At 41.8% G+C, this 14,714-nt stretch overlaps 1 protein-coding gene across 1 annotated transcript in view; it reads right to left on the reverse strand.

Moving 5' to 3' along the window:
* Positions 1-14,714, reverse strand: part of LOC114930183 (uncharacterized) — a 48,595-nt gene that overhangs the window by 17,976 nt on the left and 15,905 nt on the right. Inside the window, 2 exon segments of the mRNA XM_029301933.2 lie at positions 8,383-8,938; positions 14,238-14,713. Of these exon segments, the coding sequence (XP_029157766.2) occupies positions 8,383-8,938; positions 14,238-14,713 (1,032 nt within the window).

A 14,714-nucleotide genomic window follows, 5' to 3' on the forward strand; every position in this document is an offset into this window, starting at 1 on the left:
TTAATATTGTTTATTGTGATAAGTATTAATCAGAATAATTCTTATAAAATTCTTCCAATACCATACTGTCCATGATTACCATGATTTTCAGAGGGTAAATTCTAAGAGAAAATTCTTTCCGTGTATTAAATAATTTTAATGAACATGCGTGGAAAACAATTTTGCAAGAATGAATTTTCTCGGTTTTATTTATCGTTCCCCAGTAGACTTTCACGACGAAATATTAACGATCGTAGAGTACACGTATGTATACGACATAGTCTTGCCCAACGCGATCCTATAGTCGTAAGCATAAAAAGGAAACCTGTATCGAGACTTTCGCCGCTACCATTCATTGTTAATCACCATCGATTGCAATTGTTTTCGAAGGCTGACATTAATAATGCACCCACAGCCATAGATCGGAAGTTGCGAGGAACTTTTTTTCCTCGGCCATTCGAAACTTTCAAGTCGCAGGGAATCATCCTATGTAAATACATAATTCCTCTAAATAATTTCTCTGTCGCTTTATCGCAGGAATATTAGTTCAAAGTATCTCGGAAAAATTTTAGAAAAAAAAACGATAACTAAAATAGCTGAATTAGCTGATCGACTGATAATATAGCGGAACTAATAAACTGGCAAAAGTAATATTTTTTAAATATTATTTATTATTAATATTTTACTTTAAAATGTAAAATTATAAAAAGCAGTACATGAGAAATCTCATTTCCTAATATTGAGTCTTTTATATATTTCATTTCTATTAAATACACGCCCATATTTTATTTTCGCAGATTATACCTTATTTTCCAGCTTTGATGATGTTTATTAAAGCCACGTGATACATCCCGGCTAAAATATCGCCTACGCAAAGCTATCTGCGTTGCATATGCAGCACGTATGCGGCCTGCTGCATAGGCCATATGCAGTTACATCGACACGAGTATTCATAAATACACACGCGTGTGAACGGATCCGTGTACAGAGTCGCGCTTTACGAGAACGGAAAGTCATCTTTTTATGACGCATAAGAAGACCTAAACCTGCAAGATCATCACATATGTGCAGCCTTTATTGTTTCGCAATTTTCTAGTGCAAGATTCTTCACGTTCATTGATGCGAGACGCAATGTCAAGGTTTCACAAATGACCTTTGCAATCAATCGGAAAATGTTAATCTATTTGACACGTGTAATCAGCCTATATAAAAAATCGATAGGAAAAAAAGTATATAAATAATTATGAATTTTTATCGTGAGAAATTCCACAGAGGGATACAAAAATCAATGCTCGTACGACACACGATCGTAATTATCGACTCGATGCGCTAAAGTTGAGAATTTTCTTCGAATCGCAATATCGTCGGTCCCTCGATGTTTACGACACTGCACGTGGCACAACCCGTCAGTAGATACACGTGGGCACGCGAAGAGCGCCCACACGTCGCGGATTCTCGCTCGGCCTTCGGACTTTCCTGCCTGTCGCGAGAGTATTAACGTTTCACGCAACTGCCTCTTTCTTTCGCCATTCGGCTAAGTGATCTAAACGCAATCTGTATGCTGCGATTTTGCGGAATCGATGCGCTGTCATCAAAATGAAAAATTTCAATCAGATTAGTTATTGGTTATTTAAATGGACAGAAATCAATATATCGCAAGATATTGAAATGACATTTTTATATCGTCGACAAATCTGCGCAAATCGCTGCCATATGCGATTGTTCAACTGTAAAAGATCAGGTGTTTTCAAGCTTGTAGAGAGCACTGTACCTTTTTTTTTTTTTTTTTTTTTTTTTAAATATAAGAAAAACGTTCGACCCTTCATTTCCCAGGAATTTTATTTTGATCGAGTAGACTTTTGCGAGTAAAACTCAGCATCGATTCACTTTCAAGCTGTCACGCGAATTAAAGCCAGCCCTCCTGCAATGGAGATGCCTCCCCTATTATATGCCAAGATCTTTCACCCGAAATAAGGTGCTGAAGTAGGTCAAATACAACGGCGACACATGAGTAGTTAACAAAGGATCAGTTTCTGCATAGTCCTCGATAACAAAATCCCTCTTTGTATCCCGTTGAAATTAATAAAAAATTCGAAAAAAATCGTATTTAATTTTTATACAAATCCAACGTTCTTTACTTCTCATAAATCTTTGACTTAGATCGTTTCGTGTATTATTTATACATATATTCTACGTTACTGTAAAATTATTCTCCAACATATATATTGTTAACGCGCGCACTCGCGCGTTTACATAACGATATAAAAGCGATATGCGTCTAGTTAACGGAATGCCGATTCCTTTCCCGATCTCGACATGCCAATCGCAATACGTGCGTGCAGGATACGGGTGCACATGCAGGTGCAATGCAGATACTTTTGAATCGATTTGCGCGAAACTGCACGCGGCGCGCAATTTCCGTGAGTTTCGGCGAGACGAGACGAGATGAGACGAGATGAGAAACAAACGAACCCTGGCGCGATTCCCGACGTAATTTCGCAAATGAACCGGAAGGAATGGGACCCGAGTCGAGGCAAATTGCTGGAGGATCCCGCGTAACACGAGACAAGATTGCGACAAAGTTTGCGAGGGAGAGAGAAATACATTCGAGTCTAATTTAGATCCCCTAATTACATCATTAATTTTCCGAAATTAATTCGCGCTGAGATTCGCGCCTCGTTTCTGTACAGAGAGAATTTTCTCTTCAAATTTATACCCTGGAAAACATGGTAATCGTGGAACGATATGTTATTGGAAGAATTTTGTAAGAGTTTTTCCGATTAATGTTTAGCACAATAAAAATATTAATATCTACCACAATAAGATATAAGATATACTCGATTAATTTTACTATGTGCATATTAATATTTTTTCTTGTGATAAATATTAATCAAAAAAACTCTTATAAAATTCTTCCAATACCAGTTTATTACATAATTTTTTAAACGCAAATAACGCTGGGTGTATTAAACACACATCGGCTATACTTGACATATTTTGTCGACGATTCCACGCATGACTATCGGTAGCATATTCATCGAATGCAAACAGACAATTCCACGTGAGTCATTGACTTTACCGTGACCCCCTTACTTAATCCTTTCCTTATTCCAAGACGGTATAGAGACTTTGTTGTCACGCGCGCGCTCATAAATCACTTGCCTCAAAAATTGTTCATATTAAATATGCGTGGAAAAGTCCCCTCGTCGTCGCTTCGCAAATTTACGCAGCTATTTCCGCGGGAATTTAACAATTTCGCTAACAGGCATATCCGCGCGAACGTTTTATTACGTCGCGGAATTATGCAACTCGTATTTACGAAACGATCAAACGGATATATAAATGTTCGATGGTACATTTCCGGATATACGCGGCGTGTAATTAAATTGGATTTTCTCAGCGTCTATTCGTAGTCCAGCCCAGCTAACGAGAGATTATCCGCGCATAATCGGATAATTAATTTAAAAAAATTTGCATCGCCGCGTAAGAAGGAAAATACTTGACGCGACGGCTTCATTTCCAAGTCTGCGACTCGAAGAAATTATCTCGACGGTTAATACATCGCGTTAATGAACGCAATAAGCTCGACATCGGAATCGCGCAAAGGTATATATAAATGCAAGGCGATTTTAATCCTTTCACGGATATCTGCGCAGTGCGTTCCGCTCAAAGGACTGGAAAGTATAAATAATATCAAATTATTGGAATATTTATCGCCCCCCCAAGATAAACGCTAATATTACATTTTTGTGTCGATAAACATTCAATAATAATAATCATAATTTTAGATATATAATATATTAATGATCTCTATTTCAAGTCTATCGTAAAACACTTCCAAAAATTCAATCGTCGTGTACTACAAATTGATCAAAAATCCTTTTCCTTTCATTAACCAAAATTAAAGAAAAAGAAAAAAAGAAGAGGGTGGGAGATTGAACAAATTTCTCTACGGGGGATAACGTCAGTCGAATAAAAGCTATACCGCCTTCGGGTCAACGTGGCACAGATTCGCGCTTTAGCGGAGGCGGAGCGGAATGCACGAAGCGGAACGATAGAAAAAAAAAAAAAAAAAAAAGAGAGAGAGAGAGAGATGGTTTTACGCGTTCGTATATGTGAAAACGCGCGTGAAAATACACGTAGACGAAGAAACGCGAGCGCGCGCACCCACATATAGACGAGCGGGACGTTGATGTTGGTCGATCAATATACCACGCTGGTAGAAGCGAGATGAGAGGAGGAAGCTGAAGAGAGCACGAGGTAGGAGTGAGGGAGGAGGCATTGTTAAAGCCACGGACACGCTGGACATAAGCTGAATATTTGCATCGAGCGCGACCCAGAAAGTCGCGTGACCGTGTTGGAGATTTCCTTCCTCGATCCACCTTGCCCTCCGAATCAGAGATTATATATCGTTCCATCCGATGTAAGGCTAATTGAGCCTTTTATATAACGGCGAGTAGCTCGCTACCTGCATCTTTTTCCACAACATTTGTTTAATATATATATTTTCGCGAACATGTCTACACTTTGATATAATCATATAAATAAACTCTAATTTGTGAAGATCCTCGGATAGGTTTTAATCTTTTTCTCTATGTTTTTCTTCGTCCTACAGATTAAAAGCCATTTTTCTTCTGTCTCTTTTCAGCTGGAAATATTTTGTAACGATTTAAAAATAATTTTCCAAGATTTCACGACATTCATAGCTTCCTTTATCGTCGAGTCTTGGTTGCAATTTTGCAGCAATAAGGATCGCACGACACGCCGAAGCGATATTTTTATCTAAACGGCTATCGATTATCTCGCAATAATAGGCGGACAGATTTCTCGAGCGGATTAATTCGATGACGTATCGTTGCATGAATCTAATCGGATTTTTTGGAAATGTGTCATTCCCGTACTTTTGACCCGTCAAATTGGCTGATCCGTTTTACATCGTCGCGAATCTTCAAAGATAGATCGCGGATCAAGGGCACCTTTTCTTCCTCCGCAAGGTGATCCTCCTCTTTGTAGAAACGAGTATCTTTGTCGAGCCTTCTCTCTCGACTCCGGAAGAATGCGCATAAGGGTTATCGACCTGTCGCGAGATTTCATCCCCTCCTTTCCTCCTCAAAGGTCCTCGCTCCGTTTTCGTCTCGTTACGTAATAAGCAAAAGACAGAGGAAAAACGAGGAAAAAAATACAGAGAGAAATGGAAGAAAACGGGATGCAAAAAGTGTCGAGACGAGAGAAAAGAAAGTAGGCGAGAGACTGTTTTTTTTTTTTTTTATTTTAGAATGTCGAAAGGAAGACAAACACCAGGCGTAAGCAAACATCTCGAGGATTTCCCTCGTTGTACCAATTAAAAAAGAAAAAATAATGGAAATCGCGCTTGCACGCGATCGTATAAATTTCCCGGCTCCTCGAGAGAGGCTGTTCAACGAAACAGGTCACTGTATTAGAAATTTGCCATGAACATGATCTTTATATATTATGCCGTATGCCGTAAAGCTCGTTAAAGGAATCTCTCGAGGATCCCAATTTCCCTCTGTTCTTTCCCACGCTCTTGCTCTCGTCCTCATTCTCGTGTCGTTTAGCAAGAATTCGTTTCGGTCGCGATTTCTTTCAGAGAGATCAGAGTTAAGAGTCGTGTGTAATATATACATAGCGACGAATAACTCCGGCTGTAGAGAATAGCGGACGTTTAGTCGGCGCTAAAACGCGTGTGTGCACGCGTGAAAAGGAAGGGCGTGAACCAAAGCGCAGGGTCAATGGTCCTCATTACACGTGTATCTCTGTTTAAGAGGCACAAAGAACGGAACGAACGATCGACGCAACTCTCACGATGCCGATCATCGAGAGAAGGGAGAAGAAGAGTTCGCCCGTGAAGCGTAACCCCATGACCGCCGATCCTTATTAAAGCCACCTTCCTCTTAGGTCACATACGAGAAAGTGCGCCCTGTATTAGTTCAGTCCGAGTAGCTGGCGTGTTCAATTTAAACAAATTTATTCTATCAAGGGGATGCTGCCGCAGTTCTGTTTTACCGACTTTAACGTTAGATTAGGTTCACTTTTTATTGAATATACAGATGGAAAAATCCTCCACAATAAAAGTAAAAGCGCCATCCGGCAACTAATTTTTGCTGTTTTATGCCTCGACATCGATTCCGCATGCAGATACACATACATAATTAATTCAAGTACGAATTTTTGGATACTGGCTTTTAATCTTTTTATTACTTCATTGTTCTTTCGTGTCAGCTCTATTGGGAACGCCACATTTTGTGCACAAATAAACCGCGGAACTTTTGTATTAAATATAAGTATTGTTATAAGCTGATGCGAGAGCTGATGCACGATAAAAAACTGTAATTTTTTAACTTTTGTTTTTTTTTACACGAGTTTACAGCGCTCCGCGTTCATTATTATCAGCACTTTAATTGTGGAAAAGGATTTTTCAATCTGTGTAGTCCATAAAAAGAAAAGCCCTTGAATTCAAAGTCGGTAAAACAGTCATGGTCAGCATTCCCTTAATTTGCGCGTTTAAAAACAAGTGGATTTTATATTTCAAAGATTATTTTTCACGAATACACAGAGTGTGATTCTTTTTCAAACCATTACACGCATTGGAAAAACGCGTCCTTCGATATCCAAAAGGTTAAGTGGTCAATCATTTATTTAGTATAATGTCAAAGTTTGTCCACGTCCATTACGCGGTTCGGACAGATGGGAAATGAAAAATCGATTCTCCGGTCCCATCCTAGCGAGTTTCAGACCAGGACAAGATTGCGGCAGCGGCAATAATTATGTTACGTGTACCACGCGCGGGATCGATGTCTCTATCTTTCGCAGACGTGTAACAGAGCCGTCAACTGCCGGGAAATATACCGGAGAGAAAGCAGGACGAAGAGCAGGAGAGAGAGTCTCTCTATCCAACAAGTTCTCGCTACAGCTGTATCGCGATAACTTTGTGACATTGTGCAAAAGTCTCGAAATCGTGTCACGCGAGATAATAATTTCACGAGACAGAGTTATATCACCTGGAAATTCGAAAGAAAGTCCTAGAACTTTTTTAGGACCTTTCGGTAGCTTTTACTCGCGTAAATAAAACAGTGGAAAAAATTCAGGCTTCTCTCTCGACGAGCAAAGACCGTGAAATCGCGCGATCGAAGAGTTGCGAAATATTTGACGACGGAAAGTGAAAATGATATAATACTGCGTCACGAGCGCAATTTCCCGTAACGAAATGATCGGTTTCCAAAAGAGGGAAACTACGCCAATGCGGAAGAAAGATTCTACGACACTCGTCGTCGCGCGCCTAATCGCGGAAGGAGCCTCTATCGATCCTCGCCGCAACGTATACTTAGACGACAAGCCGACCGAGAGGAAGGTGTATCGGCGAGATTCGCTTCGGGAACTGATCCGGGAAAATCCAATTTAGTTAACCTGTCGATTCGGGGCGAGATTATATAGAGCGGCGGTTTCCAGGACCGCGGTTGCACCGATTTGTCTTTGACATGAACTCGAAGATCGGTCTCGAGAAGTAAACGTAGACTTTGGACAAGACGCATTCGAGTTCATGCAAATTGAAGCAATATCAAAGTCGAGAGTCGATCGATTTATTTAATCACTCGACGACTGCTTTTCTTATTTCCTACTTATATTTAATATATCTTCGAAATCGACTTAAAGTCGCGCGGAAGAAAAATCATTTCCTAGGAATCTTTTAATCTCTAGAGAGAAATTCATCTTGAAACTTACATCACGTGCTCGATATATTGGTCGTAAACGGGAAGTCGTGTCGGATAAGCCGATGAGATCATTCGATGACATTGATACGCGCGTGACGCGGCGTTAATTAAATGAATGCTAATTTCTGACACGACAAGGCGAAGAACACGGGTTAATTAACACATCGATCAAAAACCCGTGTTGGTGTGAATCGCGGCAATGCAGATCGCGCACGTCCGCATAGGAACGATTCATTTTATTTAATTTCATCGATACCACTTTGTCCGAAAAATTTTTCATTTCATTCGCGGAAGCTCCAAACGATACAACATTATTCACAATTTCATTAACATTATCGCGCTTAATCATCACGGTTATTTTTAACGTTACGACGCGGCAGGACTCGACAAAACGCGAACATTCCTCCTCCCGACGAGCAAAGGCGATCCCTAATTTCCCCAATTTCACGAACGGACCTGATCGATTCGCACGAGATGGAGATCCAATGCTTGGATCTTTCCACTTCGCCTCTATCGATCCTCGCGGCGCTAGAGCCGCTAGAGCGGTCTCTCCTCAAGATCGGTCCTTCCTGGCTCTCCCACGGCGCATCGCGTGAACAAGATATATGGTCTCCAAGACGCATGGACAGGAGTTTAAACACCTTAGGGTGGAAAGGATTGTGATGTGGCTCACCTTGACAAAGTGCAGGTTCTCCTTGTCGAGGAGGAACTCCATGGACTTGTGGGGCCGCTGGTGGATGGCGGAGGTTGCGGCAGACGCGACGTCGTCGCGGGGACTCCTGTGCGAAACGCCGACGGGCGACTGGGGTACGTGGAGGGCGTGCTCGGGCCGCGGCCGCGGCGCCGCCGCCGAGGTGTGGTTGAGGTCGAGCAGGCTACGGGTCTTCTTACCATCGGCGCCGGCGGCGGCGGCGGCAGCGGCAGCTGCAGCAGCGCCGGCGGTACCAGCGGCGGGGATTGTAGAAGCAGCCTTGCTGTAGCACCTTGCCCCGTGGTGCTCGATCACCGGCTCGTCGAAATCGGTCTCGAGCAGGCCGACCGGACGCTCCTGGGCGGCCTGCATCGCACGGGCCTTCGCCATCTCGATCGCAGCCGGGTTACCGAGGTCCGTGGCGGCGCGTCGGCGCGACGCCGACGCCGACGCTCGCGTCGACGTACCCAGGGCGGCGACGCGAGGCGGTTGCGGCGGCAGGGGTGGCTTGCTGGATACTGGCGCCCTCCCGTTGCTGCTGAAACAGACAGAACCACTCTTCAGGGTGTTGCGTGAAAGCGGGTGCTTTGACCCGACGCGATGATCCCGGGACATCATAAAGACCCCGACTCTTGACAGATGGTGAACCGAAACCTACTGGCGTTCGAACGCGACCGAGGCCTCGCGACGTGCGCTCAGGATAATTGGATATCTAGCGGGTCTGACCTTAATATGACGTTTCGATGCGTCAGACCTGGAGATGCCTTAAGGGGATCCTAAACGTCGTCTTGGTTCATCGATGAAATATCGTTTATCAATGTTTTTCCAGGATCAAAGTACACGTGGAAACTAAGCGCGAACTTGCCGATTTTATGTTCAAAAAAATGAATAAGAGAAAAGACGTTTGATTGGTCTCTTCTTCATTTGGGTTCATCGCGATTAAAAGCACTTTTTCGACAATTCGCCGCGGCGGAAGGATAATTGCTTTATAAAGGATAATTGCTTCATTAGACTGACGCATTATCATCCGACCACGTTGAAAGCAAGTCACGTTACGTATACGAGGCTCGCAATAGCGTCGCAGTTTTGTTTCTTTCGCATCTCCGTTATAAGCCTGGTTAGTGGTACGTGAATGAGAGCACGGAGAGACGGTTTTTGTTCCATACGCGACGTTATTGTGACGCGATAATTGAAAATTGGCGTTCGAGCGTATTTTATGCTCTCGCGGTACATCATCGGTTTTCGATAACAGACAATTAGCGGTTGAGTGATGTACTGCTTTTTACTATTCCCTTGACCGGAATCGGGGATATTAAACCCTTGCCGTGCGTTTAATCTCAATGTTACCGATATATCGTTCTGGTGCGCGTGTATGGAAATAATGAGGAAAAAATTAATTTGTTAACAAGTGTGCATGTTAAAACACTATTTCTGCAATGTTAATTGCGGGTGAAAAATCGCGTCGCGATAAGAAAGATTTATACGCGAGATATTAAATTGCTCCGACTTTTGCTTTCTCCTTCCGATCAGGAAAGACAGTGGTCGCATTATTGAGTTTCCGAGTAGCGGTGGAATAGTATCGATAAAGGCACGACTATATATCTCGGCGAAGAGGACAGTCCACTAATGAGACACTTTTCATTCGCCATGAGCGCAAGTCTCTCCGATAAGGAACCGAACGCACAGTGAGCCACTATTGCGAGTTCCTCGAGACCTCGTTACATCGCGAATGAACATGGAGTCGCAATCTGTTATGAAGCTGTCGCGAAGCCGTAATCTGTTTCAGTTGATGATCTCTGACCGCGAGTTACGTGATTACGGAATAATCAACACCAAGTTTGTTTGGCCGAACGGATGATTAATGAGCTGTTACTATACACGTAATTTCAGTTTCCACGAATATTACGCGAAGTACTTGCATACAATGTATATAGAATGTCCCGAATTGAATCGCGCCTTCTTCCAACATTTCTTTGTCTATTTTCTCTTTCGGTGAAAATATGCGATAACACACTTGTCCTTTTTACAATTTAACAAATTTTGTAAAATATCTCAATTTACAGAGAGAATTTATCCTGAAAATCATGATAATCGTGGAATAAAAAATATCTACCACTTATAAGATATAAAATGTTCCATTCATTTTATTGTGCATACATATTAATATTCTTTTATTGTAATAAATATTCATTTAGAGAAACTTATCATGATTTTCGGGGTAAATTCGAAGAGAAAATTCCCTTCGATGCTTTAATTTGTCGCAAAATTAAAGTGTGCTACCGAAACGACTTTTTAAAATATAAAGTCACTGCTCGACCTAGAACTTTTTAAAACTTGTCAAGTCAAGACGAGACTCGTGCAAAGTTAGATGCAAATGAAATTACGGAAGCCACGTTCGGCTTCGCACGTGATCCGAAGACGACGACGCATTGCAGTATATACTACGAGTCCGATTTTATTATTTTATCGCGCTATAGTGTGAGATCATGTTTATAAGCGCGGCCCACGACGCGATGGGGAGAATCATCGGTTTCTAAAATTAGTATACGACCGCCGGTATAAAAACAGTGATGGTTTTCGAGACCCTGAGAACGAACGTTCTCCGACTGTTTGCATTCGCAGAGTTTACGTTCCGAGTATATCCTTCCGATTTCATTCCGAATATAACGCTTGGCTGAAATTTCAAGCTAAAATCTACGCGCAAAGAGATATTTGTTAATAAAAAAAATATATATATATTAATGGAAAAAAAAAAAAAAATGTACTTTGGGAAAATAAATTCCGCTGCGTCAGGAAAGAATCCGTCTCAGAGACGAAATAATATAACGTGGCTCCCCGACAGACGATGGAACGCAGTTAAAGGCCGAAGGAATGAGCTTAATTACGCCGTCGTTAAAGATGACGGTTAAATGGGAGCGTTTGTTGCATTTTATAAAGGCAAAAATGTACGCGAGAAGAAAACCTGGACGGAATGCAGATAAGAAATCGTGCCGGAGAACACTGGTGGTCCTTTTACACAACGACGCGGCAAAAAGTCCAAGGGGGACAGAAACCTCACGATTAGAACTCCGACGAACGTGACGTTCAACTCGTCTCGAACGCGACTTCCGGACTCGAACCAGAATGGAATAAGATTAATAAGACTCTCTCTCTCTGTCTCTGTCTTGCTCTTTCTCCCTCGGGCCAGCACCTACACACGTGTGCAAAGTGTATATTTAACTGTGGCCTGAACGAATAAGCGAGTTCGCGTCGCACAAGTCGAGATATTAGGGACAGCTTGAAATATATTTGACGAAAGGGGACGCGAAAGAGAGATGAAACTAATCTGAACCACGTGTTCTCGTTCCTTTTTAACATTGCGTAAAATAAATCTTCCAAACGAGCAAAATATGTCAAAACAATTAAATGATTAAGCAAACACTATCACAAAGGTGAAAAATGATACAATTCTTTGATCAAACTTGCCGTCTCCTTTTTAAATATTAAAAAGACCAGTTTGAAAAAGTACCTGGTGATACGTAATTAATAATAATGAAGAGGCAAAACGCTTTCGCTGCACAAGTTGTTTTAATTCATGAGCTGCCGGATGTTGGCAAATTACGCTATGCATAACTAACCAAGTCGAATTATTATACCGCATCCTTGCCAGAGGAGCTCAACCCGCAGACTCCAGCTTCGCTTTTGCTTGCGAAAGCTCGGCTTCCCAAATTACATCCCGCAGCTTGCAATGATGATTCATCGCTCCTAAACGCGGGCGGGCGTGGGATATCGACTGCGTTCTGTTTAACGTCTCGTCAAACAGACCGAGAAACGCAAACGCCCAAACTTATCCGAGCGGTTGTATAAATGAGGTAACACTTTCGACAAAGTGTGTATTACGAGAGACATCAAATTCGAAATCGAGATTTATTACGCAAGCTAATAAAAAAAAATGTAACGAGCTAATCATTATAAATGCACACAGAGAGAATTTTCTCTTAAAATTTACCCTGAGAAACATGGTAAGAATTTTATAAGTTTCTCTGACTAAAATATTATCTGATTAATATTTACCACAATAAAAAAATATCTATACCACAATACTATGTACATATTAATATTTTTTTATTGTGATAAATATTAATCAGAGGAATTCTTATAAAATTCTTCCAATATACCATATTGTCCATGAAAATTCTCTCCGGGTACATAATAAATGTCAATTGAAATTGTCAATCTATATATACTGTATGATATTTAAAGAACAAAATTCTACGAGATTTTTGCACTCGTGCGATTTTGCGGGATCAAAGATTTATTCGATCATCACCGGCGAAAAGATGTACGAGAGTTCGCGCTCTTCGTTTCGATGAAACTTTTTCGGCGCAACGCGAATCGGAACGAAAGACGCCACTTCGGCGAAATCTAATACGATAAAGCAAATGTTTGTTAAAAGCGAAAGAGAAACGAGAGAGAGATCAGATACGATTCCCAGAAGAGCGATGATGATTGGCGGCGGACCAATAAAAGTATGCAGTTGCATCGAGGGAAGAGTTTGCAGAAACAGAGACGAAAGAATCCCACAATTTATTCGTATGCAAATAAAAATTAATTCGTCAATTTTTTCCTATTATGTCCATATGTAGGTATACATATCAAAAATACAGTCGATACCAGGAAATTACACCACGATCTAGATGCGCGATACTCGGAAAACGAGAAATATGGAGTAAGGGTTGATTGCAGAACGGGAGAGAACGAGTTATAAAATGCAATTAGGTCGCATTACGCGAGAATGACGTGACGAGGCGCGGGACGAGAATGAAATTTAATTAAGAGAACCGAACTTTGTTCCGTCGCGGTCCAGCGCGACGATTAGCGGAGAGAAATGAGTCCTCCTCCGCGAGTGAAATTATATCGAAACCTGATTAGATCGCGAAATTAGACGAGCGAATCGACAAGCGAGAGAGGAGGATATATACACGCGAGACCGGAGGAAACGAATCGCGATTGCGACAGGACGGGTGTGGGATGAAAGTGGAATTAAACAAAACGGTGAACGAAGCGGTTTGCTAGCTCTGCTGTAACGCGACAGTGAGAAATCGGGTATTAAAGTGTATATATATATATATATATACACAGAAAGCAGATTATTTGGAATATATATTCGATATATTTCGAAACGGATTCTCCAACCCATAGTTAATAAAATCAAATTAATTAAATTGAAAATAGCATCACGCGACCGTGAGAAATCGAGTGAAATTGTATTAAAAGTAGAAAACAGATTATTTTCAGAGAGTAGATTCGATGTATAAAACCGAGGCTCCCGTTTAATAGAATCAAATTAATTATTGAAAATTTGTGTCAAAAATGAAAAAAAATTGTTTTTAAATAAATATTCGAAATAAAATAAAAATGTGAAATAAAATTAAAATTGATAAGTCTCAACTATTAAAGGTAATGCTATCAAAGTGCGCGATACACATTCGAAAACTTGAATTATAATTCATATATATTCCGTATGACAACGCGACGTCGCTAACGAAAAGATTGCCAAAAACTTTGAATGGCACTTGTTAGGATCTCTTTATATTTACATACGACGCGCGACCGACAACTTGTTGCTCTTAGCCAAGAACACAACAAAGTATCGTGTCAAAGATATCTATCGCGCCACTTTTTAATTATTAGAAAAAACGTCGATAATCACATATCGTGACTGTAGCCTCCAATTATTCGAGATTATATCAACTCGATACGGTTTAATTATCATTACGGTTTTTTCTTCATTGAAAAATGTGAACCAAAGATACCTCTACAAGTATGAATAGTTAGTGAAGTTTGGCGAGACTCACCTAACATTCGAAACGCTCCTCTGAATGTCCACATTGTTCCTCCTAGCGGCTTCCTCGAGAGTAACGACCTCCTGTTGGCGTCTCCTCTCCTCTTCGGGCGGGTGCAACGGGATGATGATGTAGTCTGGTTCCTTCTTCCTGGCGGTCGTCGACTGTAGCTCCTCCGGCGTTCTCGTCGTCGACTCGACGACCTTCTTCTGCGCCTCCGAACGCGGCACCTTCGTCCGGCCGCTGAACCTCAGCCTGGAAAATCTCTGCAGGAAGCCACCCAGGCCGCTCTTCTTCCTCTCCTCGTTCTTCATGACGGCGGAGGGCAGAGAAGATGAGGACGTCGAAGAGGACGTCGCGCAGGTCCTCGCGGGCTCCTTCTTCTTCTTGTTGATACCTAGCGCACGTTGCTCCTCGCTCTGACGTTTGTCGCGATCACTACCGCGATGATTCGTATCAACTGCCGCCACAGCCATCGCGGGCTTCCCC

Source organism: Nylanderia fulva, unplaced genomic scaffold, assembly GCF_048542155.1.
Source record: "Nylanderia fulva isolate GAGA-0341 unplaced genomic scaffold, ASM4854215v1 Scaffold21, whole genome shotgun sequence".
Classification (NCBI taxonomy): domain Eukaryota; kingdom Metazoa; phylum Arthropoda; class Insecta; order Hymenoptera; family Formicidae; genus Nylanderia; species Nylanderia fulva.